Source organism: Aplidium turbinatum, chromosome 9 (genome assembly GCF_918807975.1).
Source record: "Aplidium turbinatum chromosome 9, kaAplTurb1.1, whole genome shotgun sequence".
NCBI classification, from domain to species: Eukaryota; Metazoa; Chordata; class Ascidiacea; order Aplousobranchia; family Polyclinidae; genus Aplidium; species Aplidium turbinatum.
In genome coordinates, this window is record NC_137480.1 from 19402486 (window position 1) to 19429267 (window position 26782).

Below are 26782 nucleotides of genomic sequence, written 5' to 3' on the forward strand. Positions count from 1 at the left end.
TACCCAACCGATCTTGTGTAAATCACAGCTTACATTTTTTTAATTTAAAACATCTACTTTCTACCATGATGCGGAATGCTGAGACTAACTTATCATGTTGTGCGATGTATTTGCTCCATTCTTGCAGATACTAATTTTTATTTAGAGAAACAAATGTTTTTTCTGGTGATCAAAACGTTCCATCTACCAGTAAAATGGAAAAAAAAAACTTTTGTATGACAAGCTATTTTGTCTTTCAGCAAACCGAAGATTTTGATTGGACAATCCAATGGCAAACGTTACTGTTGGGATCTTATTATTACGGCTATTGCATAACAAACATACCCGGCGGTTGGCTGGCAAAGCGGTTTGGAATTAGACTTCTTGTAGGCTCAACCAGCTTGGCTTCGTCAGTCCTGACTTTGTTGATGCCATTCGCAGTCAAGACAAACTTTGGATTAGCTGTAGGATTAAGGGTGGTTATTGGACTTATACAGGTAAATTTATATTGCAACTATGGCCGATCCATGTCATCCACCCGGTTCAATACAAATAAAGGTATTATTGAATGCTTCCAAGGTTGCAAAGGCAAGCGATTTGAAATATTTTTGCTTCCATTTTTTTTAAAGGCATACTAAATGAAATTTTCAAACAGGAATTAAGCATTAAAATGCGTAAACTGAACATTCAAGAATACATTTCAAAAAAATATACCCAAAAAAATTTGTTTTCAATGGCACTGGTAAGGCCCAAAGTCTAATCTTTCATTTATTTTTAATTCTTTCAAAATGACCAAAAAGTGGAAACACTGCTCCAGAATACGTCACTATCGACAGCAATAACAAAAGCCACGTTACCATATCTGATGTTTTGATGTTGAAATCTGATGTTTTGATGTACATATATAATAGCCTACAGTTAAATCGCCCGCAGTAGCAATTATTGCTCGATCAGCTGATTGCTAGTCTATAGTGACGTAGACTGTACAGTCGCACGCTTCGCTGCTCACGCCCATTCCCGTTTTAAAAGCTCTGACAAAAGCACTCGTGGAATGCTGATCAGACCGCAATGGGGCAAAATTTTATTGAAAATCGTTTTATGGTAGCATGTTAAACACAAAGAACGTGTACCATGGCCTACTTGCGTGTACAATCGCCAAGTCAGGTTTTTCCTTTAATATCCCTTTATGGGCCTTTAACAGGCTGAATGAGTATTTCAAAACCATTAGCATCTATTCAATCCATTGCTTTGATTTGACCTTCTATAAAGTAAGTACGGTAGCCTACTTGTGCATTTGTTGGATTTGCAAGATCTTATTCAAAAATAAAATCAAGTAAGTTATTATGCCATTGAACAACGGAACTTTGACCAAAAAGTATTATTTTTGAGAAAGAATACCAATCAAAACACAAGTGTTTTTCTTTGGCTAAATTTGGAAATTCTTGAGTAAAGTTTTCAATTCCGACTTTACTAGGCTACAGTTTTTACCTTTTATTACTCTATATTTAAGGACTCTAGCGCCTTAAGTTTTGCTGCAAACTGAAATTAGGTTAATGCGTCTGCTTTGCCGGGAACACTTACTTATTAGCCTATACTTATTTCGAAGGGAGTTACATTTCCATCTTTTATGACTGGCTGGGGAATATGGGCTCCACCGTTGGAAAGAAGTCGTCTTGTTGCTTTCACATTCTCAGGGGTTTTGACAGGAACTTTTCTTGTCTATCCTTTTGTTGGAATTGTAATTGATTGTCTAGGCTGGGAAGCTTTGTTTTACATCACAGGTTGGTCACGTTATTGGTTAGGAACTTAAACATAAAAAGTTTTATACTTACAGTAACAGCGTTTCAACCAATCAGAAGTTGCAAGGAAAACAGAGAAAATATTTCTGACATAAAGTCAATTAAGTCAACTTTTTGTCGTCTACAGCTTGGCGTAGGGGTTAAGGCAGCGGTAGTCGTGTCGATGACGTATGTTCGATTCTAACCCAAACCATAACTCTTTGTTTTTCTGTAAGTATCAAACAAAGTTCAATGTAGGATTAACTCTCTGGCTGAATGGTAGAAAGGTCACCATGAGGGCAACACTAAAAGGCGGAAATGCGGAAACGCGGAAATAAGCTGAAACAACTTTAGAATTAAAACAGTCATAGTATTTAATGATCTCACAATTGCTTCTAAATAATATCTTTCAATGATATTTCAACATAAGAAAATGTTCGGTATTGAGTTGTGGCTAAAAATCGCATTTCCTTCTTTTTCCTATTTCAATAAATTCCATCAAAATTTCGAAATTTACTCCAATAACTGTGGAATTAAAACAGTCAAAGTATTTAATGACCTCACAATTGCTTCTAAACAATATCTTTCAATGATATTTCAACATAAAAGTAGGTTCGGTGGTGAGTTGTTGTTAAAAATCGCATTTCCGCCTTTTTCCATGTTGCAACATTTCATTCTTTCACGATGAAGTTATCGCTATGTTAAACAATATGGACGCCAAGATCGTATTTTCGCGTTTTCTACATCGGCATTAAATCGCTACTTCTGCGGACAATACACCATTTCACGCCCGGCTTATTTCCGCGTTCCGCATTTCCGCCTTTTAGTGTTGCCCTCACAATGACGGTAGTCACGTGTTCTGATTGGTTGGCGGTGTCATCGGATCTTACAAGGAATTGCCAAATTTAAGTGGCTGCCCACGTCATTAGCTCGCAATTAAAAAGCACACGTTTCTACGTTTTGATTTTCGAATTTGCTTCGATTTTTAATGGCAACTTGTAAACCTTTCGAGGGTAATCAAAAAATCTGAGAGCGTAACACTAAATTGGCAAATTCAAGTTTATCATAGAGTTTCGCCACACACGTGTGGCTGGGTCAGTAATCAGTAGGCTACATCTTTTTATCCAAATGGAAAAAAAAAGAAAAAAAAGAAGATAAAACTAAAAGGTACCTTGATATTTACGTTGACTGTTTGAATTAGCGTTTTCCCACAAGGTATATTTTCGCTGTTACATTTAAAACAAATGATTGTTTCGTCTTGAACAAATATTAAGTAGGAACGTGATAAGTGTGTTGCTATTTTATTATTTAGGAGCAATTGGTGTGATCTTCTCCATCGTGTTTTTGTCGATCATACACAACTCTCCAGCTGTTCATCCACGCATATCACCACAAGAGAGGGATTACATTGAAATGAGCATTTACGGACAAAAGGTTGGTTAATGGCAGTGGCAAAAAGTCACAAATCTCAAACGAATTATTTGGCACTTTTTAACACATTGTATTATATTGAATTTGCATCCCAAAAGTAAAACAACAACTTTAGCTGAGCCAGGCTACTTTGTGCAATGACGTGGATTGTGGAATAAACAATTGACGAATTGAGTTTAATAAATATTTCAGTCACAATCTTCAAATTAATATTAACTGCTAAACTTGTGTCGTTTAATAGTTAAGGTGTATGTTTTTTTTTTTTTGTTTTTTAGTTATTACCTATGTGAACTCTGACTGTAAACATTTTTTTAATTAGGCTAATCATGCCTTCCAGGTACCAGAGGACAAAGCTCCAGTTCCTTGGTTGTCTATTGGAAAATCTCTTCCATTTTGGGCAACCTTAGCTCCTCACATGGCGGACAGTTGGGCTACGATATCAATCATTACATTGATTCCAACTTACATCGCAAGTGTGCATAAGTTTAATATCAAGTCGGTAAGCGACGACACTGTTCACAAGTTGATGCAATAAGTTGATCACCATGTAATAAGTTTACAGGCCAATATGGCGTAACTCATGATACGAAGTTACTGTCATAATTTGTGATTGTAAGTGTTGTATTCAATACTTGCTTTTAATGCTATAGAAACTGTTTATCCGATATGCAAAGTGTAGAACCTACTCTGATTAATGAAGCATTCCCAATCAATTATATATGTTTTTTTGTTTTAGACCGCAGTTCTATCGGCTCTGCCGTTTATTCTCAGATTTGCTATGATGATCCTTGGCAGTGTTTTAACCGATCACATTGTCAGAAAACGCTGGGTTCGATTGATAGTCATGCGAAAGGTTCAGTTTATTTTTTTATTGAAAGTAACTGAAAAAGAAAACAACAATGTATATATGAAAGACTTGTTTTTGTTAATGCACTTGGTGATTTATACATGGGACGATTTAAAACTGCATGTAGCTGGGAATCACTATACCAGCAGGCAGCATACATATTGTAAATTGTATGGAAAACAATTTCTCAAGGATGCTACTTCGCTACTTATGTACGGTACTTTATAACAAACATGCAATAATATAATTGTTAGCTTAAAATTACCTCAAGAACTTGACGCTTCCTAGCAGCCGGTCGCATGGATAAAGTGGAATTTTGTTGTGGAGTTGTCTCTCCACTGGACTTTGAATCTCGGTTGCAAAGTTGTCGAAATGTTTTTGTTTGAAAAAATTGAAGGGCATGCATTACGGTTTAATTTGAGACGTGTGGCATGACTCATGTCAAATTGAAACAAATTTTGAAAATCTGTTTCCTTGAAATGGAGTCGGCATATTGTGCTGAATTTTGTTGATCCTGACCACACTCTTGTGGTGTTTACAGACTTGTTCCATTTCTTTTTTATGATATAATACGGTTTTTTGGAAAATGGAACAAAGAAATTTTATCAGTAGAAGAACGGCCAGATGAACACTGAACAGCCATATACAACACACCCATTTGGCATGATGAGTACCAAATTGTAACAGGTTCAGCTTAGTCTACTCATACACAGCACTGGGGAAGCATGCATATTGAGATAGACCTACTTGTCTAGCCAATACACAATCACAAATTGAAATACATGAGTAAATACTGAGACTGGTAGGTGGGCCTATCGTGCACTCACTAATCAGAACATTCTATTTGAATAAGCTTAACTGAAGATGATCTAGCTTCTAGCTGATCGAAATCGATATTTAGCTATGTATGATTGAACTGACACGTGTGAGAATAAATTTCTTTGCATTACAAGACATGTAACCGAGTCGTTCATATCAAGCATTGTTGTGGGTTTGACACCTGTCAGAAGATACTTCATTTTCTTGATAAATTAAGTTCAGTATTGTTTCAGATAATGTCGTCGGTACCACTCACAGTGGCAGGTGTGGCGATGGTTTTGATGGCCTTTGTTGGCAATCAACAATGGATGGCTGTTGGTTTGTTGTGCGTTTCTACAGGAATCCTGGGATTTACATGTACAGTAGATTTACAACTTTCTCTATTTCGTTGTTTTTACTGATTTTCAAAATGTGAAAAGTCCTGGACAAGTACTATTAAAAAAAAACTTTATGGTTTAATGAGTTTGGAATGGCGCAACGGATAAGACGCTTGCTGTCCAATCACATTACAACCTTGATTCGACGCCCTGCTTAACTGGTTGTTGAAAACCCTATCACATTTACACAGGGTGTAACTGTAATAAATTTGATGGGCGCAGGTCGCCAAGAGTCGCTACCATTGTTAGTGCCAAAGGCCTAATGTCAGTACAAATGAAAACATTATCTTCTCTCACCGGATGCTTGAACCAAGTAGCCTTTCGAAAACATCTTTATTAAATGTATTGATTTTAGCATCTGGACACATTCCATCTTTTATCGATATGGCCCCAAGATATAGCGGAATTTTATATTCAATTTCAAACACCGTGTCTTCCATTATTGGATTTGCAGCGCCACAAGTGGCTGGAGCACTCATTACCAATGAGGTAAATGTGAAAAAAAGCACGTTAATCGCTTCATGTATGTTTAAATAACCCTCAAATGTTCTAGAAGAAAAACATTTGCTTCTCTGTCAGATACTTGTCTGGAAAGAATAAACATCGAACTACAATATTGAAAACAATGAAATAGGATATTAATTATATCGTTACAGCAACGCTTAATCTATGTATTTGAAGGCAATGGTTTATCTGAGTCGAAGCGAAGCATTCAAAGAAAGTGCAGTATGCAACAATTTTTTTTACTTTTCTTGCTTGTTAACTTTTCTCACTTGTTAACTTTACTTATTTTTGATAGAATTTGGCCTCCAGCTGGCAAAGTGTATTCTTGCTCACTGCAACAATTTGCTTATTTGGTGCCATTGTGTATTGTGCCTTTGCCTCCGACCAAGTTCAACCGTGGGCAAAATACGCCGACGTCAATTCTAGTAAGTAGATTAAATCAAATCTATAACCTGTTCTATAGTGAGTAGTTAGGTAGTGCTGACGCCATAGGCGTAGCCAGGGGGGGCGAAAGGGGCCATGCCCCCCCCTAAATTTTCAAAGTTTGGATTCTGTAGTTGAACCCTTTGTTGAAAATACAGTATAATATAATTTGTATAAATTTATATAGTTTTCCAAGACATCTGGCTATTAACACTCCCTAGGACTTGTTTTAGACACACAGAAAGACACCAATAAATTTTGCAAATCGTAAATCGCGCAAAGTTTACGCGATTTACGCTTCTTTTAACTAATTTGTGGAAGCAATTTCAGAATCGCTTACTCTGTTGGGTTTTTGTGTAGCTGAGTTTTTTGTGTTCTCTAATTTTAGCCGCAGTTTTTGCCCGTTCGTGTGTAACAGCTACCTTTAATAAGTTAATAGCTGTTTATCTGCTAATAAATTTCATACAAATATTACCCTGAAAGTGTTTCCAGAAAGCGCTATAATCCATTATTTAAGTGTAATTTTGAAAAAATTTTCCGGGGAGCATGCCCCCGGACCCCCTACAATACGCGTCCCTTCGGCACGCTCTAACCCCCACCAGCTTTATTGCTTTCCTTGCTTAACCCACCAGGATACGCCACTGCACATCAAGTGGCGATGTCTTAAATCAAACACTTTGTCGTTCTCTTCAATGCATCAAATATTTGGCCCCCCCAAATTTTTTTTCTGGCTACGCCACTGGCTGACGCCAGAACACATCGCTTCTTCTCAACATAAATTGTTGTTGGGCGGCGGTAAGCTTTCCAATACTACTTCTTGGCATAATTCATTTATCATATTCTATAAAAGTGCAGTGATCAAATCACTACGCCTTGACAAGATACAACTTCCAATTTCCAATAGATTCCCAGCTAGTGTGCTCGATGTACTTAAAACCGCTGAATATCACATTGTTGTAAATGTTTAATTATTCGGTCTCTTGATGTTGAGAATCTCTATTCCTAGAAGAAAAACTCTTTTCAGAATCTTCACATGATGTTGGGTATTGTGATGTTACTTAGTTTTGTACAATCATGGTACGACAAAGCATATTTTTAACGAAGGTTTATCATTGCGTTTCAGAAGAAGAAGCAAAGAATCCCTAGGACCTAGGTTGAGAGAAGGAAACTAAACTTGAACTGTGAATTTGTACTGCAAACATTTTGAAGTGGAAGTTTTTTTATGTAGTTTTAAATCGACGTATTTAGATCAATTTTTGTTCTCAAATAAACTGTGTAAATATGTTGTTCAAAATACGAGTGGCATTGATTAAAATGTATCACAGGTGCTGCTTACTTTGTTAGCAGTAGTTTCATTGTTTATTATTTTGATAAATGACAAAGTAATACAACTTATTTTATTGGGGTTCAGTAGGCTAATTTGTTTTAATTAAGTTGTTTATACCTTGGTTTAAAACTGTAAATCACAGGTTCTCAGCCTTTGTTGTTTATTTACCTTTTGTCAGCCTTTGAAGATAAAAGTCATTTCGTGCTCTTTTATTGCGTAGCCGTAGACCGTATTTGTGTATTGGCCTATCGTGATTTTCAAACTGAAGGCTACTTCCCAACGAACTGGTGTGATGTATTTTGAACGTTCAATGTACATTGCACAAAGGTTTGGATTCCTAACTAAAAAAATATCATATAAATGAATTAATTTTTTAATAAGGCTATGTTCAACTTAATTCTTTTGAGACAGCAGTCTATTGTTCAATGCTTAACTTAGAAATGCAAACGTTAGTCAGCAGTCTATCACCACTCACAGTTTTGCAATGACAAAGATTATAACGAATTAATATTGATTAGAAATGAAAAAAGGGAGAAATTGTTTGTAACGGTCGCAAAATTCTATTGATTTTTGATAAAATTTATAGAAAAACATCAAATCAACATTTAGGTTACTGATTTTTGATGGTTTTCCAACATAAAGCTCATAACATAATTTCGTCAATGTCAGCAATCGTCATAAGTGCGTCGCGAGTTCAGCAAATTCTTCTAAGTGTGTCGTTTCGAAACTTATGAAACATTTGATTCCATTATAGGAGAAGCAATATACTAAAATTTCAGAAAAAGATTTTTTAGGGTCCGCGACCGCTTCGAAGGTACCAAAAGGGGTCCGCCAAAACAAAAAGGTTGAGAACCACTGGCGTAGATTATCAATTCCGCAACCTGTCTCAACAAAACCAAAGGAAAGCTTTGAAATGCATTGACCACCCAAACGTAGCTTATAATAAAGTCCAAAACATTCACTCAACAAAATGGATGGTTTGTTGTTGCTGTCAATCTATGATTTCGGATATAATCTTAGAACTGTGTTTGACGTTTGACCCAGTCAGCAAATCATTCCTTTTTCACATTGATGCAACGTCAATGTCTGCAGGCGTTGCATCAATGTGAAAAAGGAACGATTTGCTGACTGGAGAGTGGAGCGCCAGCATGTTTCATCCAGGAGTTACTAGGTAATCAAGATCGATTCGTTGTTTTCATGTTTATAAGCGTAGCGCATTCTGACTCACAAAGATATGTTGTTGCAAAAGATCAGCGCAAAATAACTTGCAGTCAATCTGCACCAAAACTTGAAAATATTTTCAGAATTAGAGTGGCATCGATCAAAATGCATCACAGGTGCTGCTTACTTTGTTCGCAGTAGTTGCATTGTTGATTATTTTGATAAATGACAAAGTAATACAACTTATTTCATTGGTTCAGTAGGTTAGTTTGTTTTAATGAAGTTGTTTATACCTTGGTTTAAAACCGTAAATCACAGGTTCTCAGCCTTTGTTGTCCATTTGCCTCTTGTCAGCCTTTGAAGACAAAGGTCACTTCATGCTCTTTTATTGCGTAGAGTAGACTATCAATTCCGCAAACCTGTCTAACAAAACCAAAGGAAAGCTTTGAAATGCATAGACCAGTGGTTCCCAACCTTTTTAACTTTGCGGCACCCTATCAAAGAGATAAATAGTTTGCGGCACCCTGGCATAGCTTGATCAGTTTTTTGAGGTTTCTGTATTTCAAACAACTGAATGAAATAACACAGAATGAGTTGTACAATGTACATTATAGCGCGCGTAAATAAATGTATTTATTCAAAAGTCAGTGTGGCATTTAGGATTGATTTCTTGCACAAAACCCCTTAATGTTTGGGGGCACATTCGATAAAGCCACCAGCATTTCTTTCTTGACTAGAAGCAGTCGTTCTCGTTTTTTAGTTTTTATGTTCGTTATTATAATACAGAAAATCCACTCTCACATGCGTATGACAAGTGTCCGACAAATTGTTTGTAAGCAATTGTTCGTAAAATTAATTCTTCGTAAAACAATTCTTCCTAAAGCATTTTTTCGTGCATGCAATTAAAATTTGATGTATACGAAGAAATGCTTTACGAAGAATTGTTTTACGGATTTCATTTTACGAAAAACAGTTTACGAACAATTGTTTTACGAACAATTGCTTACGAACAACTGCTTTACAAACAATTGCTTACGAACAATTTGCCTATAACCGGTATGACGTGGAGAACTGCAGCAAAACCGCAATAGCATTCTTTCCAAAGCAAGGATATTCATTTTGAATTTTTATCCAGAACTCGTCAAATTTTTATCCAACAAAAGTTTCCAATTTTATAATGGTTCCCAAACAATCGTGTAATTTTATAATCATGCTGGGTCACACAATTCGATAATCCATCACTGCAATTTGACTTAGTGCCCCGTGAAACGCAACGCAAAATAAAATCATGAAACCCTGGCAATAATGATGCGTTTCAAGCGTTTTTATGGTACGAACAGCAACGAGTATAAATTCCGCACTTACGGGTTAAAGTTAAAATAAAGAATGGGCCGCACTATTGCAATATCTCGTGGCACCCTTGAGCAATGCAAATGGAACCCCAGGGTGCCGCGGCATCCCGGTTGGGAACCATTGGCATAGATCATCCAAACGTAGCTTATAATATCAAAAGCCAAAACATTCACTCAACAAAATAGATGGTTTGTGGTTGGCTGGTTGCTGTCAATCTACGTCCTACGATTGCGGATATAATCTTAGAATTGTGTTTGACCAATGGTTTGACTCAGTCAGCAAATCATTCCTTTTTCATATTGATGCAACGTTAAAGTCTGCAGACGTTGCATCAATGTGAAAAAGGAACGATTTGCTGACTGGGGAGTGGAGCGCCATAATGTCTTATCCAGGAATTAGGAAGTAATCAAAATCGATTCGTTGTTTTCATGTTTATAAGCGCAGTGTATTCTGACTCACAAAGATATGTTGTTGCAAAAGATTAGTGCAAAATAACTTGCAGTCAATCTGCGCAAAAACTTGAAAATATCACCATTGCCTCAGTGGTGGCCTTAAGATTTTGTGGGCCCTGGGCAGGAAGTAATATTAGGGCCCCCTACAGCCCGGTATCGACAAATTAAAGTACGCAAACTCAAATAACCATAAATCACAATAACACAAAAAGGAATTAACATGATACAACAACAAACAGCGATGGTAAGAGAGAAAGGTGTATATCATGCTGTGACATCTTCACATCACTCTGATGCTATGTTGCACCACTGCACTCAGAGTCCTACACCACCCGTCTGCAGTACTTACACAAAATGCACCTTTCTAGCTTTTATTGCGGCAAACTCTTTAATAGGAGAAGCATTGCCCAATGCTTTGCCCACGTTTTGCTCAATTGAAACAACAGCTGGTCCAACCAAGCGTTCTTATGGCTCATTGTAGAGCAAAGGTAATTTTTATCAACTTTAGTTTAGAAAATGATCTTTCCCCTGAAGCCATGGGCGCCGATCGCTCTCTAAAATTGGTGGGGACATTTACTAGGAAAGGTAGGAAGGGGCGACGAGCGAAGCGAGCTAGAAAGGTCAGGGGTCTGTTCTGACAAACAAACGCAGTAGGTAGCCTACAAGTCTAATGCGATGTACGGTATATATAGGTTTAAATTGCCAGAGTCAGCATTGGTCAGCAGACGTCCAAACACTCGGCAACCAGTTTCCGGCAAATTAAAAACGAAGTCCTTGGAGAGGTCATGGAGGTTGATCGAATTCAAAACTTTGTTGTGCACATGGCAGACCGTTGCATGATTTAGCCATTTCTGTGTCATGGTGGATCGTAACCAAGTTTTGACACGTTGCAAAGTTGAAAATGACCGTTCAGCTGAACACGAGCTGGCTAGTGATATGAGCAAAAGTCGCACAAAAAGTTTCACTTGCGGAAACATTTGTCGAACAGCGGATGGTATCTTTTTGAATATCATTCGAAAATCTTCCACCGACTTTCCATTGCACTGATTTCGAAAGAAGTATAGTTCTTGTGCAAGGTAATCTGTGTCAGAGAACTGAGAAAAATTGTTTACTACCACATGTGATTGTAACTTTCCACTAAAGAGTGATTCTTGTAGAATTTTATAGTGCTCAAGATCGGTTGACTTGAAATAGTAAGATTTGCTGCGCGCTGTCAATGACTGTAAAATACTCTGACTTATATTTCGTCTCTGGTGTTTGAAGTTGAGGAGGTTGACCAATGACCATGGCCATGTCCATGCTGAAGACGATTTGGGATCTTTTTGGGACGTGACAGTTTTAATTAACTTATACTTGTATGCTTGTCTCGCATACTGTCTTTCATATTGCATTTTAACGTTAAAGCAAAAAGCGCCTTTGCTTATTTCGCAAAAACAACGTCATTTCACATTCGATAGAGACAAATGCCTGCAATCCAAAAGCTACAGCGCCTAATTTTTGTTGACGACTTTCGCCTTCTAATCACAATGCACTAACAAAACGGCTTGTTGAATAAATGAACACATAGTATTTTTGAAAATTGAATGAGGCTGTTCACCAGGCATTAAATTAAGTAATATGAGATATTCTACTGGTGCAAATTAAGCTAAACTATCACAAGATGTATACAGTGACAATCTGCTTTTATTCTGACGTTTCGTTTTCGTCTGACGAAACGTCGAACGTCTGACGAAACGTCGGAATAAAAGCAGATTGTCACTGTAATACATCTTGTGATAGTTTAGCTTAATTTGCACCAGTAGAACATCTCATATTACGTAGTATTTTTGTTGACAGCCTTTTTGAAAGTATTATTAATTGCAAATTGGTACGCGTTAAACTCTCTCGTATTTTCCCTCATTTATCTTTATTCTCTGTTCTACATAATTTCGGCATAGCTCTTACTATAAATAAATCGCTATCTTTTCTAAATATACACAAACCTGCACTGGCGTTATTTTGTTGACAAGAGACAAACTTTCTGACGTAATAACGCTTTTTTAGATGGCACTGATTTTTTTACAAGCTACTATGCTTGAACATTTTTGTTTATTCTCTGAGCAGGGTGACTAATGGAGCCAAAGCCCCCACGCACTCTTCTCAAAGCAACGTGGCTAATGGAGCCAAACTAGGCCTCCACGTACCCTCTCAAAGCATGTGGCTAATGGAGCCAAACTAGGCCCCCACGTACCCTCTCAAAGCATGTGGCTAATGGTACATAAATACGGTCCCCACATAGCATTATTTTTACTTTTATCGAGGTTAACCGGGCATGTTGTAGGGCATGTTTTGACATTGCTTGAGAAATAGCACAGTCTATTCTCATGTATAAAACAACATTGCTTAAGCCCTCAATCGCATCGCGATACATTGCAACTATAGCAGTTTTTTTTGCAGCTCAAGCTAAATCGCTGGCTGTATTTTTATGCTGAAGTTTTTTGCAACTTCATAAACGAAGTTCCACTTCAGCACAGTGCCATCCTTCAGTTGTGGTCAGATATTTTGGTTCGTGTCAATCAATCGCGTTAGCCAAATGCGCGTGTGTTTTTCTCTTTTCGTTTCCATACTCTACATTCTCTCAACGTTATCTTGCGCCTTTTTTATGTTTCTTTACCTTTTTCTACCTTCCAGACGGTACGTCTAAATTATCTCTAATTCTTACCAATAATTCGACTATTTGCTTTTTTTGGGATAACACGTCCTGTAGTGAGTGCTGCCTTTATTTTTAATCGCTCTTGCTCAATTTAATTTGCTCAGGAGAAATCACCAGAGCAGATTTACTGGCAGTGACGCACAAAGCCTGGTTCGATTGGGAAAGCTCGAAACGCAACAGAACACTCTGATGAAGTGAGCAACGAGAGGCCTAATCACACAGAAACGAGAGGCCTAATCATACAGAAACGAGAAGCCTAATCATACAGACACTTCACAACGGACTCTGAAGTATAAAGACATTATCCGAATCAAGCCAGAGACTTAAAGACGAACACACGCCATGCTCGCATTATTTCTCTTTAAAACAAAAAAATATATATAAAGAAAAGAACATGGCAAGTCAAGGTTGCTTGCGCCAGACTTTCATCCGATGAAACTTGTGATTATTTTTAATGCGTTTCTATATTTTTGTGTCTTTGTTTGTTTGTCATTTAACGCCATTTCTTCATGCTTTTTGAAAGGATTTTTCAATCCGATTTTTATGACCTGCATAACTACATTATTGCATTTATTGTCGTGTTTATTTTTTAGTTTTACTTTCACCTTTTTGTTAATTTTAAAACGTGTGATCTTCTATTTCGCGGTCTTAAAATTTGCAGGGAGTGATTGTAGGGACCTGCCATGTAATTTCCATTGTTTTTAACTTTCTACAAAATGTAATTCTCCCATAACATTTACGTTTCTTAAAAAACTTACTTGTGCACAAATATAATTTTGATAAATCATTTTCTACTTAAATAACCTTCCACCCGCAGCTTTCCCAAGTGATTATGTTCAATGGCAAATCACCGCTTTCAATCTTCAAAACGTTATATCCGTAGTTCACCTCTGTGACGGAATCTCACCAGGAGTTCACCCTAGTTCGTAAACATATTGTTAAAATTTGCCAATTTTAAATTACGTAACTGCTTGCTTTTTCCTTTTTCTGAAAGTGCTTTACATACCTCTGCACAAAACAATTTTTACACAGATAACATAAAAGATAATATAACATAAATGAGTGTATTTTTAAATTCAAAATCTAAATTCAATTCGAACTCACAAATAAAGAAATTAGTTGAGACTCATTGCGTTACCTCTGTGTCATCGAAGCTTTGTTACGCCAGCAGCGTATCTGCTGTCATCAGGGGCTAATAAACTTTCAATCCAAATAAAAAACCGAAGACCCCTGCACCAGGGATGCCCTGCACAACCATTAACAAAGACTGATGAAATTCTTTTTCACTGCTCTGGCGTAACCAAAACAAATACAATTTGAGGTAGGCAAATAAGTATTTTACACATGGGTGTGAGTCCGGTAACAGATGGTCACCGAAGGCGAAGCACCCACAGGGGTGTCTGAAGGAGGCCTCCCCCAGAAAATTTTGAAACAAATACCTTGAAAGTGCGCATTCGGAGAGTATTTTCAGTCTAAATCAATATTAAAATTTTGTCAAATAATGCTGTAACAGGGTGTGAAATGTTTATTTCAATTTTTTTGTTTGTTTGGGAGGGAGCAATTGTCCCCTTTGTATAAGCTGTTAGGTAAAACGAATCATTTTAATTGAATGGCCATTTCTAGAGTTTGTTTGTTCCATGAGTTTGGTCAATAGAAAAGATAATTCAATTCTTTCATTTGATTATTATCAGAAAGGAAAATTGTCAGCTTCATTTCAGAAAACATTACATCATAGTCTCTTTGGAGGGGTCCTTATTCTTGAATGCACACTTTGTAGGCTATTTTGCACCGCATCAAATCACAAGGTATAGGGCAGAGCAGATCTATTCATGTTAGCTGAACGTTCTTTCAATTATTTGAACTGCTATCACGATTATGATTGTGCAATAAGACCACTGCAAGTCTCATAGTTTCATACTTGATTAATGGATGGAGCGTGAGCGTGATGCGTGAGCATAAGCGTGATGGAAAAGAACCTCGAATTTGACGCTTTTTAAAAAAAATCGTTTTTGGACATACAGTAGGTTTAGCACAGTGGTTCTTAATCTTTTTATCTTGAAAGACCCCTTTTGATGCCTTCGAAGCGGTTGCGAACCCCTAAAACATTTTTATCTAATATTTTAATATATTACGTCTCCTACTGGAATCAAATGTTTCATAAGTTTTGAAGCGACACACTTAGAAAAATTTGCTGAACACGTGTCGCACTTAAAGACGATTGATGACATGAAAGAAGTTATGTTATGAACGATATGTTGGCACACAGAATAAAAAGTCAGTAAGCTATATGCTGTTTTAAGGTTTTTCTATAAACTTTATCAAAAATTAATAGAATTTTTGCGACGTTTTCAAGAATTTTTCCTTTTTTACATATAGGCCTAATCAACATTAATTTGTTACAATCATAGCCATGGCAAAACTGTGAGCTTGGTAAAGACTTTGTCTTGTTGAAGCATAGGCATACGAAGCCAAGTAACTTAATCAGATATAACATATTTAACTTATTACAACATTTACAGAAACCCAAAATAAATACAGTGAAACAAATTTCGAACGTCTTCGACATCACATGACGTCCTCTTCAGGAATAACGCACAGCAATTTTATCTACTGTATATCTAAACAAAGTACAATGGTTAGATATTAAATTTATCAACAGGAAAAAAACAAACTACAGCACAGTGTTAAAATTTTGCCAGTTGATATTCCGGAGTGTCAATCATGGAAACGACTGATCTCGCGGGATTGCATTGTTGATTGCCAACAAACGCCATCAAAACCATCGCCACACCTGCCACTGTGAGTGGTACCGACGACATTATCTGAAACAATACTGAACTTAATTTATTACCTCAAACGTGTAAGACAAATCAAAGATTTTCCAAAAAGTTTATCTTTTTATATTTCGACAACCTGATCACCAGGCTCAGTTATGGAAAGGAATATTATTGGAGGAGAAGAATTACGAAGTCTCAATAGACCTTTCATATGGGATTGGTTGTTCATGTAAACAAAACGGCAAATTACCAAAGACCTTCTTTTAATAGCATTTATATCTTTCATGAAAGAGTTAACTTAGTTGCATTCTAGGATTAGGCAAGTAAGAAGTGACATTGGACCCGGACATTTTTGATAACAACAATTTTTTGGTTGCAGGAGGCTTGTCTGGTAGTCAAACCGACGATTCCGAAATTCGGAAAAAATCGGACTTGGGGAACTGCCCTAAATCAGCATTTTAAATTTTCATAGCGCGTCATCTAGCGGTTGTAAATATTTTCTCTAAGTAAAATGAAACTTAGGAAGCACATACACGTAATTAACACTCACAAAAATATAAGTGTATTAATTTTTTTAAAGAAGGTTGTGATCATGGGTGTCGGCAGGGAAGGGCACTTACCCCCCCTCTCTCCCCAAGATTATGATTTTACGTGTAATTTGCTCGGGAGTGCAATTTTCAAAAATTGTACTCGCCTTCTACGCAAACACTTTCTCATCAGGTTTTTAACCAACTCTACTTCAGTTTTTTGATTTCTCTAAATAGTTTTGCGCCGTAGGCGCAACAACCACTTACATCATACGTTAATAGTAATTTTTTTCACAATTTTTGCACCTCACCACTTAAATGTTACTTTAAATTTAGAACTTTTCTTACCTATGTTGCAGCTTACAAGATGAATTTGGCTGCAAAAATTGTGCACTCTCAACCCTCGCTTCTTCCCCCACCCCTGCATTTTTTCTGCCGACCCCCATATTTGTGACGTATTTGGCCATTTATTACAGTCTAATTATTTTACGCAATTATAATTGCCTACGTTAAAGTGTAATTCAATGTAGGCTATATGACACTTCAGTAACATTAGCAACTGAAACAAGTGATGATACAACGTTGGCAGATGTAGAATCAACGCATAATAGAAACATCAACATCAGCGATTTCAGCAATTAATGTTTATCTGGAGCCCATTTAATGTCTTTTATTCAGTACTATTGCTTTGCTTCAACAGAAAAGGCAGCGTATATTTAATATATGCGTTCGCTTTCATTTACAAATCATTCATTGCAAAAAATATTTTACTTGTAAAAACTACCACAGTAACAATTTGAGGTCCCGTTCTAGAGATACAACTATTTTTATTAAAGTAAATATAGCCTACTTCTACACTCACAGGTCTTGGGTATCTAACACTCTAAAAGTGATGAATTTTCACAGTGAGCTTCACAAGCTCAGTGAATACTGTATTTAAAGCCTTTTTTGGAGCAACCACAAGCAGTAGGGTAGCCAGGAATTTTGAAAGGGGGGGGGGTTTGACGACCCAGCGGCGGGGGGTCTGGGGGGCCTCCCCCAGAAAATTTTGAAAAATTACTTTGAATTTAGTGCATTCTGAGAGCATTTTCAACAAAAATGTGGTTACGAATATTCCTGTAAAATGGTGGTGTCTGGTGGCATAGCAAAAGGATAAGATCATGTTTTCTTCGGCATTTTTCGGAAATAAAGCTAAGTCTGTATCTTTTCTTGTTGCTAATTCCTGGCTGAGATGTTTGGTATAGGCCTATTGGCAAAACTTGCTCTTTTAATGCAATTTTGTTTAAAATTAGGCATTTTTTTTTAGACTGAAAGCATCATTCTCAATATCGTGACGTCACACGCGTGCCAAAGGGGGGGAGGGTTGTAACCCCCAAAACCCCTCCCCTTGGCTACGCCACTGACCACAAGATGTGCATAAACGTTTAGCGCTCCTGCAATTGCACCTAATTTCTTTCAGAAAAGTTTTGGTTTCACATTCATTATCTGTCATTATTGGGACCAGACCAGAAGCTGTTTCCTTGTGTCCATAGAAAGTATGATTCAGCACAGTTTTCAAATGACGCCATGTTGACACTTGACGATGCACACTAAGGCTGTGAAAGTAGCATGCTGTATAATTGTTGGAGGCATTCTTTCAACTGATATATATTTTGGGGATACAGCGTAATGGTAGCGAAATAAATTCAAAGTATTCGTGGAAAACACTTGCTTGTACAGAATTTTGGAGAATTCTTCTCCAATTCTGGAAATGTTTTTTTCTTTTTAAGCTTCCTTGTTTCCGAAAGCGGCACATTTACGTTGCACTTTGTCCAGACCTTTCAAGATTTTAAAAACTTTTACTTTTCCGGTTTTGTAAATGCAGGATGTTGTATCGCATCCAGAGAACGCGTGGCAAAATAGCAAAGATCGGCACATATTTTCTCCGAGAGCAAGCTGACCTCGACGAATGGAAATTTTCGCGTTAGACGTTTTCATATAAATGCTGTTTCCGCATGGTGCGTGATAAAGCAAAAGGATGAGTATATCAGTATTGTCAGACATCACAGTTAGCCTATACTTGACCATAGGTTTCATGTTCTTCCAGAACCTTACGGACAATGGCAACATCAGCGTCTCTTTCTCCTTTGGCCTTGTCCTTTGGCCTTGTCCTTTGGCCTTGTCCTTTGGCCTTGTCCTTTGGCCTTGTCCTTTGGCCTTGTCCTTTGGCCTTGTCCTTTGGCCTTGTCCTTTGGCCTTGTCCTTTGGCCTTGTCCTTTGGCCTTGTCCTTTGGCCTTGTCCTTTGGCCTTGTCCTTTGGCCTTGTCCACAGTAATGCCATTATTACTAAGATTATCCTAGAGTAAGTTTATAAATTGTTACGTTTATTTGATAAAAACACGGGTTTATTTGCCGGGATGGGTGTGTCTAAGCGAATTGCAACGTCGGGACAAGATGTGGTCAGCTTTATGCGCTTTTGCTCTGCCCCTTTGGCCTTTGGTTGTTTCAATATCACAATTGTGAAAAACAACGCTGATATTGGTATTTTCCCCGCGTAGAAGATATTGAATGAACATTTCAAGCAAATATTTCATATTCCCAAATTTTGACCAGGGACGTCGGTGAATGAGAGCACAGCCATCAAATACAATCGAAATACAAGATAATCGAGAATTAATGCACAAAATATCTTCATTTTGCAAGATTATGTATTTGAACAATGCAAATGTCTGAGATTTCCGCATACTTCCGTCATCTGAGAAAAGTGATAGTGGAACATTGGCAAGTTCCTACGAAAATTTGTCCGGTTTCACCTGCAAACAGGCTATAGAGCAGTGATTCCCAACCGCGGCTCTTAGAGCCGCATGCGGCTCCAAGCTAGCCTTCTTGCGGCTCTCGTTGACCCCTGAAAATCCCACAAAAAAATCTAAAAAAATCTATTTATAATAACTAGGGCGATTATTTTAGGACTTGTCAAAATTGTTTGCGAAGTCAAAATTGTTTACAAACTGTATTGTCGTTGTGTCGTAGAGGTTGCATTGTCAGTGAAATTTTCATTTTACATCTTACACAGTGATGTCAGATTGTTTTTTTGAAAACAAGAAAGTGAATCTAAGAAACAAGCCCAAAACAGGCAAATCAACACAAAGACAAGCCCAATAATTTGCAACCAATACCAATTAGCACAAAGCCCGCTTAAAGCACACATAGGCTATCCGCTAAAGCACACGTTAATTACTTGAGTGTTTTCATGCGGCTCCATACGTACTCTGAAGTTTGAAATTCGGCCCCGACACCAAAAAAGGTTGGGAACCACTGCTATAGAGTATAGACAGTATAATCTGTGAAAGATTTCGGTGGATGACATGTGTATCTCTTCATCTCCACATTTTAAGGCTTTTCCCATCAATTCAATTCAATTCAATTTATTTTTCTTTGTCAGAATGCAAAAGAAATGATATTGTGAAAAAGAAATACAGTAACAAAACTAACAAAAGGAAAAGGTGGCAAAACCTTAATGGTTTAAGACGTGCATGAATGGATCTAATATTGCGGTATGCATCAATAAATATAGTTAAGCACGGCCACCAAACCTGATACTTTAAAATAAGTTGATGATTAGTTAAGAATCAGTCGCCTCCTCGTTCCTGGAACAACTGGAGCGCCAATTCTTAAAGCAATGAGAACACGACTGAACCCAACATCACAAAAACAAACTAATATACACAGTTACACACACATATTGAAATTACGTAACGGACTATGCTTGCTTGGTACTTGCTTGGTCAGATCTTTTTAGAGAAATCTCTTTCAGTTTCTTTTGGCATATTTTGCGAATAATATCTTTACCAATATATAAGGCGTTATCCACATTGTATCCACATTACACGAGTACCAACAATAACGCCCTGTTGAAACGTTGTAGCCTACAAATCTTCTCCATCATTTTTGGCAAAGATTTCGATGCATACAAAGTTTTCCATAAATCATCTAAACCACTTCTTTCCATCAGTTTGCACCCTGCTCCGAGAAAGGACATCAGTTGATAAAAACCACCAAGTCATAAGTGAACATTTTTGAAGATACCAAAATTGTCCTGTTTAATTTTAAATGCTCTGAAGTAGAGGGGTTGGTCAAACGTTAGCGGTGGACAACGTATGCTCATTTTTCTCGCTTGGTCTTAAACAAATATCCTTGTACTGTAAACAGCTTCATCTGTTGCGGTTTTGGGTTTTGTGGCTGTGCTAACTACTGATATATAGCCTACTACTACTACATAATTTTTCATTCAGGCACGTTTTAAACCTTTTAAGGTTTTGCCACCTTTTCCCGTTCGTTAACGTGCTGGTAGGTTTGTACCGATTTTTGTAGTTAGTATCTTTTTTGTCCCGGACGCGTTAATGACGAAAAATAAAATGATTGAATGATTGATTGATTGATTGATTGATTAAGTGGTATCATAGGATTAAATGATACGGACGAAACCTGAAACTCACCTTGAACTACATTAGCCATGAACTCTTGCCATTGTACTGGCTTAGAATTGAATATTATGTTTGAACACAGCCACAGAGTGTCAAGCAATTCATGGTGCGTAAATAAATAACACGGGAGAGACATTCAGCTGCTTGATTCGTACGTCGTACGTCTTTCCAAGTAGGCTACCTGTCTTTGCATTAGTATACGACTCGATTAAATTGCCAAAATTGCCTGATTCCAGTAGTTCAGTTGCACTGACGTGTCGTTTTTCAATAACTACTGGTCGAGTTGCCATTCTTGGTGTTTGACAATTTATAATGCCCATCACATGCGTTGTATCATGAGTTCATGACCTGTCAGATTATCTTCGTTAAAATCGAAGTTATCTGCTACCCACTGACAGAAAGAGCCGGGATGCCTTGTATAGTCCATTACCTCATCCCTATTATCACCATTCGCTTGGCTTACATTAGCTGATCGTTTAAACGCTATTACTTGACCATAATTTGCACAACAAAGACCAAGGGATGATAGTACATCCAAGAGCATACTCGATCTTGTGACCTGATGTATTAAAATGCCAATTGACAATAAAAGTCTGGCGACATTGCATCGACGTAAAAATGGCTACCTAAGTAGCCTACCTATGTAACGACCTATTTCTTCAGGTAAGTATTTTTGTGCAACTTTGGCGATGATACGATGGATTTAATGACTTGGCTGGTATGATGTTATAGTTGTTATCCAACTCCTTAATTATGCTTTTTCTGAAATCTTTTCTTTGTGAAAGTTCAAGGTATAAATCATTACCAAATTTAATGTGTCCGTAATTTTCATGTTCGTCAGATACGTTGTAACAGACGAAATTACATTTTCCGAAATCAATCTTAGTTAATTAGCATTTTGTAGAATTTTACAACCACTACACTGTGGGATGGCACAACGGGTAAGGCGTTGGCTTTCCAATAATGTAAACCTAGTTCGACTCCCGGCTTCAGCTGGTTGTTGAAAACACCGTTCACCTCTTCCCGCAGGGTGAAATAAATTGGGTGGGCATAATTGCTGCAGGAAAGGCGGCCGAGAGATAGGAACTGGCCACCCTACTGTCCTTAGTGCCAAAGGCTTAGTACAATGAGGACCTTATCTTCTCATACCCAACACTTGAATCAAGGATGGGACCACCTTTTTACACTATCATTGGAGCCTAATTTCTGTTACATGAGGCACTCAGCAAACAAAAGATGTTATTTTACGTCGATTCAACGTTGTCAGACGTTGAATCAACGTGAAATAGCAAATTTGCTGAAGGGTAGTTCTAGATACTATGTTAATCATCTTTGTTTCACTTGAAATTCGGGAATTAGCACGATAGAAAATACATATATTTTTCTTCCGCTAGATGGCGCATCGATCAATAATTGCCCCAGTGGAAAAGGCCTTTCCCTAAGTCCAAATTTTGCCGAATTTTAGATTTGGGGTGTCAAACAGGTAACCCATCTTTTTATGAAGAAAAATGGTTGTTATCAAAAATGTCCGGGTCCGGCTATTTTTATGTCAATTCTTACTCGCCTAGATGGATAGCAGCGGAAAACCCAAGGGAACATGGTTACTCGAGGCTAAGATCAGTTGTCTTATTATGTTTTGCTTTGGTAGATCACAAGCATTTGAAAGACAACACTTTAACTTTAGGTTTATTGTTTTAAGACTGTAACCTACTATAGCCTGCGAGTAATGATATTTTTGTTGGTGCAACCACTTGATTAACTAATCAAAAAAACAAAAAAATAAACTGAACCTTTCGCACGACTATCAATCGAACCCAGCGTGTTCTGACAATGTGATCGGTTAAAACATTGCCAAGGATCATCATAGCAAATCTGAGAATAAACGGCAGAGCTGATAGAACTGCGGTCTGAAACAAAAAACATTATATAATTGATTGGGAATGCTTCATTAATCAGAGTAGGTTCTACACTTTGCATATCGGATAAACAGTTTTTATAGCATTAAAAGCAAGTATTGAATACAACACTTACAATCACAAATTATCACAGTAACTTCGTATCATGGGTTACGCCATATTGGCCTGTAAACTTATTACATGGTGATCAACTTATTGCATCAACTTGTGAACAGTGTCGTCGCTTACGGACTTGATATTAAACTTATGCACACTTGCGATGTAAGTTGGAATCAATGTAATGATTGATATCGTAGCCCAACTGTCCGCCATGTGAGGAGCTAAGGTTGCCCAAAATGGAAGAGATTTTCCAATAGACAACCAAGGAACTGGATTTTTGTCCTCTGGTGCCTGGAAGGCATGATTAGCCTAATTAAAAAAATGTTTACACTCAGAGTTCACATTGGTAAGCACCACAAGGTGCCTAACTAAATCGACCTAAATCGACCTTTGTTTGAACGAAATAGCTAATTGTGTGAGTTAGGGAGACAGAATCAACAAGTCTGTGAAATAAACTTCTGCACAAAAAAATACACCTTAACTATTAAACGATACAAGTTTAGCAGTTAACATTAACTTGAAGATTGTGACTAAAATAGTTATTACACTCAATTCGTCAATTGTCTATTCCACAATCTACGTCATTGCACAAAGTAGCCTGGCTCAGCTAAAGTTGTTGTTTTACTTTTGGGATGCAAATTCAATATAATACAATGTGTTAAAAAGTGCTAAATAATTCGTTTGAGATTTGTGACTTTTTGCCACCGCCATTAACCAACCTTTTTTCCGTAGATGCTCATTTCAATGCAATCTCTCTCTTGTGGTGATATGCGTGGATGAACAGCTGGAGAGCCGTGTATGATCGACAAAAACACGATGGAAAAGATCATACCAATTGCTCCTAAATAATAAAATAGCATCACACTTAAGTCACTTATCACGTTCCTACTTAATATTTGTTCAAGACGAAACAAACATTTGTTTCATATGTAACAGCAAAAATATACCTTGTGGGAAAACGCAAATTCAAACAGTCAACAAAGACTGTGAGCATGAGCATGCTTGTAAGCTGCGCTACATCAAGGTACCTTTTAGTTTTACTTTTTTTTTTTCTATTTGGATAAAAAGATATACTGATTAGGCTACTGGCCCAGCCAAACGTGTGTGGCGAAACTCTATGATGAACTTGAATTTGCCAATTTAGTGTTACGCTGTCAGCTTTTTTGATTACCCTTGAAAGGTTTACAAGTTGCCATTAAAAATCGCAGCAAATTCGAAAATCAAAACTACTCTCGGGGTGTGCGCTTGAGCAACACATACATCCTATCAAATAATTGAACGAAACTCTCCATTTGTCTTTGTTCTTTTTGGTTGGTTTTGAATCTTTATCCTCGGACTGTCAGTCCGAGGATAAAGATTCAAAACCAACCAACAAGAACAAAGACAAATGGAGAGCTTTGTTCAATTATACGAAGCTAAACAAAACTGATCGTAGCCCGTTGTTTGACTTTGTTGATACTTACAAACGCAATATGCAGATGTTGAGTCATTGTACTAAAAACAAACTTTGCTTGCAGGGTTTGTATTGTGAAAAGAAAATTTCGCAGTAATTAATTATTATCATTTTATTTTTGTTTTATTATGACGCGGTGCAGTCAGTGTCTGAGCCAATGCATTGTAGGGGGTATATAGATCAGATCTCGTTTGAGGCAGGCAATCCTTTCAAAGTCAATTAGGTTAAAAGTGTCTAACTGATCTAATGTTTTGCAAACAATAAGGAAAAAAATTTACACTAAAAACAAGTACATTATTTTACAAAGCGCTACTTTTTAATACTTAAAAGTTGTGAGAACGTTATATAAATATACAACAACCAGAAACTACTGTAAGTAGCGATTTCTAGACAAAAAGTATTAAAAATGGTTACAAACAAAAACAAACGAAAAAACATTATCGTGCAGAATAGGACTAGGCCTATATGTCTTTACGGCAAGTAAAAACATTAGTTGATATCAATGAGATGTGAGAGCTAAATCAAAATTACTTCGAATTTTTTTTAGAAATCTTGGTTATTGCTAACACAAGTTGAATATTGTGTAAAAAATAAGCATTTCAGTCATAAAAAATGAGCTTTTAGTTTGACAAATTTGGTCAAATGGAAAATATGCGTCTTAAAATTTGTACGCTTAACACTTTGCTCCTCAAAGGGAGGCCAGATTTGGCCCCCCCCTCAAATTTCCTTTAATTATTTGAAGCACAGTAACGCCATGCACTTGGTTTTTCTTGACTTTTCCTAAAATTGCCAGGCGGATCTGATGATATTAAATTTGATGCTAAAAGTTGTGTAGTTTTCTTGTAAATTCAAGATTTTAGTGAATTTTTGCTATTTCTAGCTAACTTCCAGCAAAGCGTGAAATGGATTACATTGCGATAACAAGCCATAAGCTCATAATTGCTTCGTGCATCGATATGCGCGAGCAGAGAGAAGCATCCTCTTGCTTTCCTTTGTTTGGTTTGACCTCAATAATACAAAGCGCGTTATTTCTTATGCTACAAAGAAAAGCCAGTGATCACAAAGCTGTTAATTAGAAACAATAATAGCAAACGTTTTTTGCGTTATCAGCTCTACAAAGAAGAATAGCAATCCACGATCAAAATAGTAGGCTATGGAGGCCACAAACTATTCAAAACAGTTGTTTCAAGCAGATAATATTCATTGACGAATAAAAAACGTTACAATAAGAAATCTTCTCTTGGGTAAAGACACGAAAACCTGGTTTCGAAATAAACGTTCTATGGAAATGCTCTCATTGACAAAACTTGCAATTGAGGAAATGTATTACTGCAAATGCTTTTTGGAGAAGCCGGAGAAATAGCGTTTTTGCAAACAGTAATTGTGAGATACACTCAAAATTGTGAGATAGGCTCCATTTACACGTATAGCAGCTAACTCGATGGCGTCCCTTCCCTGCTTTATGTCGCCTACTTGTTGTTATGTCCTGTATTTTTGTTTCACAGTGCACTGTGTTTTGTTCCAAAGAGCGCAAAATCAAGATGATAATGCCTCATCTACATTACAAAATATTTTGTAATGTACAAACAAAATGTACAATGTACATAATGTACATTACAAAATATTTTGTAATGTTGACGAGGCATAAAGTTAGGCGTCACATAAGACAAACAACAAATCAGCTTTCTTCTTCATTGATTCAACATCTGAATACGTTGCCCCAATGTATAAGAGGCCGGCTATTGTGAAGACCCGCCATTTATAAACGATCCGATTATACCAAAAGTGGGACAAACTAGTGAATCAAAGAATGAATAAACAATGCTGAGAAAACTAAATCTAAGTGACGAACAATACCGATGTCTTCATTTATCTTGGAAAAATGCTGCCTAAACTTATCAACAAAAAATACCGTAAATAACGGCAAGGATCCCGAAAGCAGAATTTGCTCGACTTTGGCATGAATTTAGTCAGACATCTACAGTAATAATTCTACACATACAATAACAGGCTCTCAACGGGTGTAAGATACATAATAATCAACCTGGTTCTGGACGATTTGTGTAACAGTTTAGGGGAAGACACTACTTGAAATGATGCACCACACAAAAGATTTTCAATGAAGAATGAGTCTAAAAGCCGATGTGGATTGTGCTGCACAATAACTTCAAGTTTAGGACAAAAGAGGCAGAAAATATCACGATAAAAATAAAGACCTTGTGGGAAATTTTCGAGAATCATAACACGATGCAAATACCATAAACGCTTAGTTTGCATGCTGCTCTAAGCTGGCCGGCAACCACAAAGGTAGACAACACAGGCAGTTTATAATTCGATAACAGCGCAATAAACATTATAAATACGTAAACCGACAATTTTCTTTTACAAACGTTTTACGTCTAAT

General features: G+C 37.1%; 1 protein-coding gene across 4 annotated transcripts in view; it reads left to right on the plus strand.

Annotated features, from left to right (window-relative positions):
* Window positions 1–26782, plus strand: part of LOC145777179 (sialin-like) — a 47522-nt gene that overhangs the window by 3921 nt on the left and 16819 nt on the right. Inside the window, exons 4-12 of one of the 4 annotated variants that reach the window (XM_082588492.1) lie at window positions 240–476; window positions 1586–1760; window positions 3070–3191; window positions 3526–3687; window positions 3925–4041; window positions 5088–5211; window positions 5587–5720; window positions 6031–6160; window positions 7282–9435. The exons of 2 other annotated variants lie outside the window; for them this stretch is intronic. In XM_082588492.1, coding sequence (XP_082444618.1) covers window positions 240–476; window positions 1586–1760; window positions 3070–3191; window positions 3526–3687; window positions 3925–4041; window positions 5088–5211; window positions 5587–5720; window positions 6031–6160; window positions 7282–7304 — 1224 coding nt within the window. In that variant the 3' untranslated portion in view covers window positions 7305–9435. Of the gene's footprint in view, window positions 1–239; window positions 477–1585; window positions 1761–3069; window positions 3192–3525; window positions 3688–3924; window positions 4042–5087; window positions 5212–5586; window positions 5721–6030; window positions 6161–7281; window positions 9436–26782 lie in introns of those variants that run through there. One more of the 4 variants, XM_082588495.1, reaches the window with a different exon arrangement.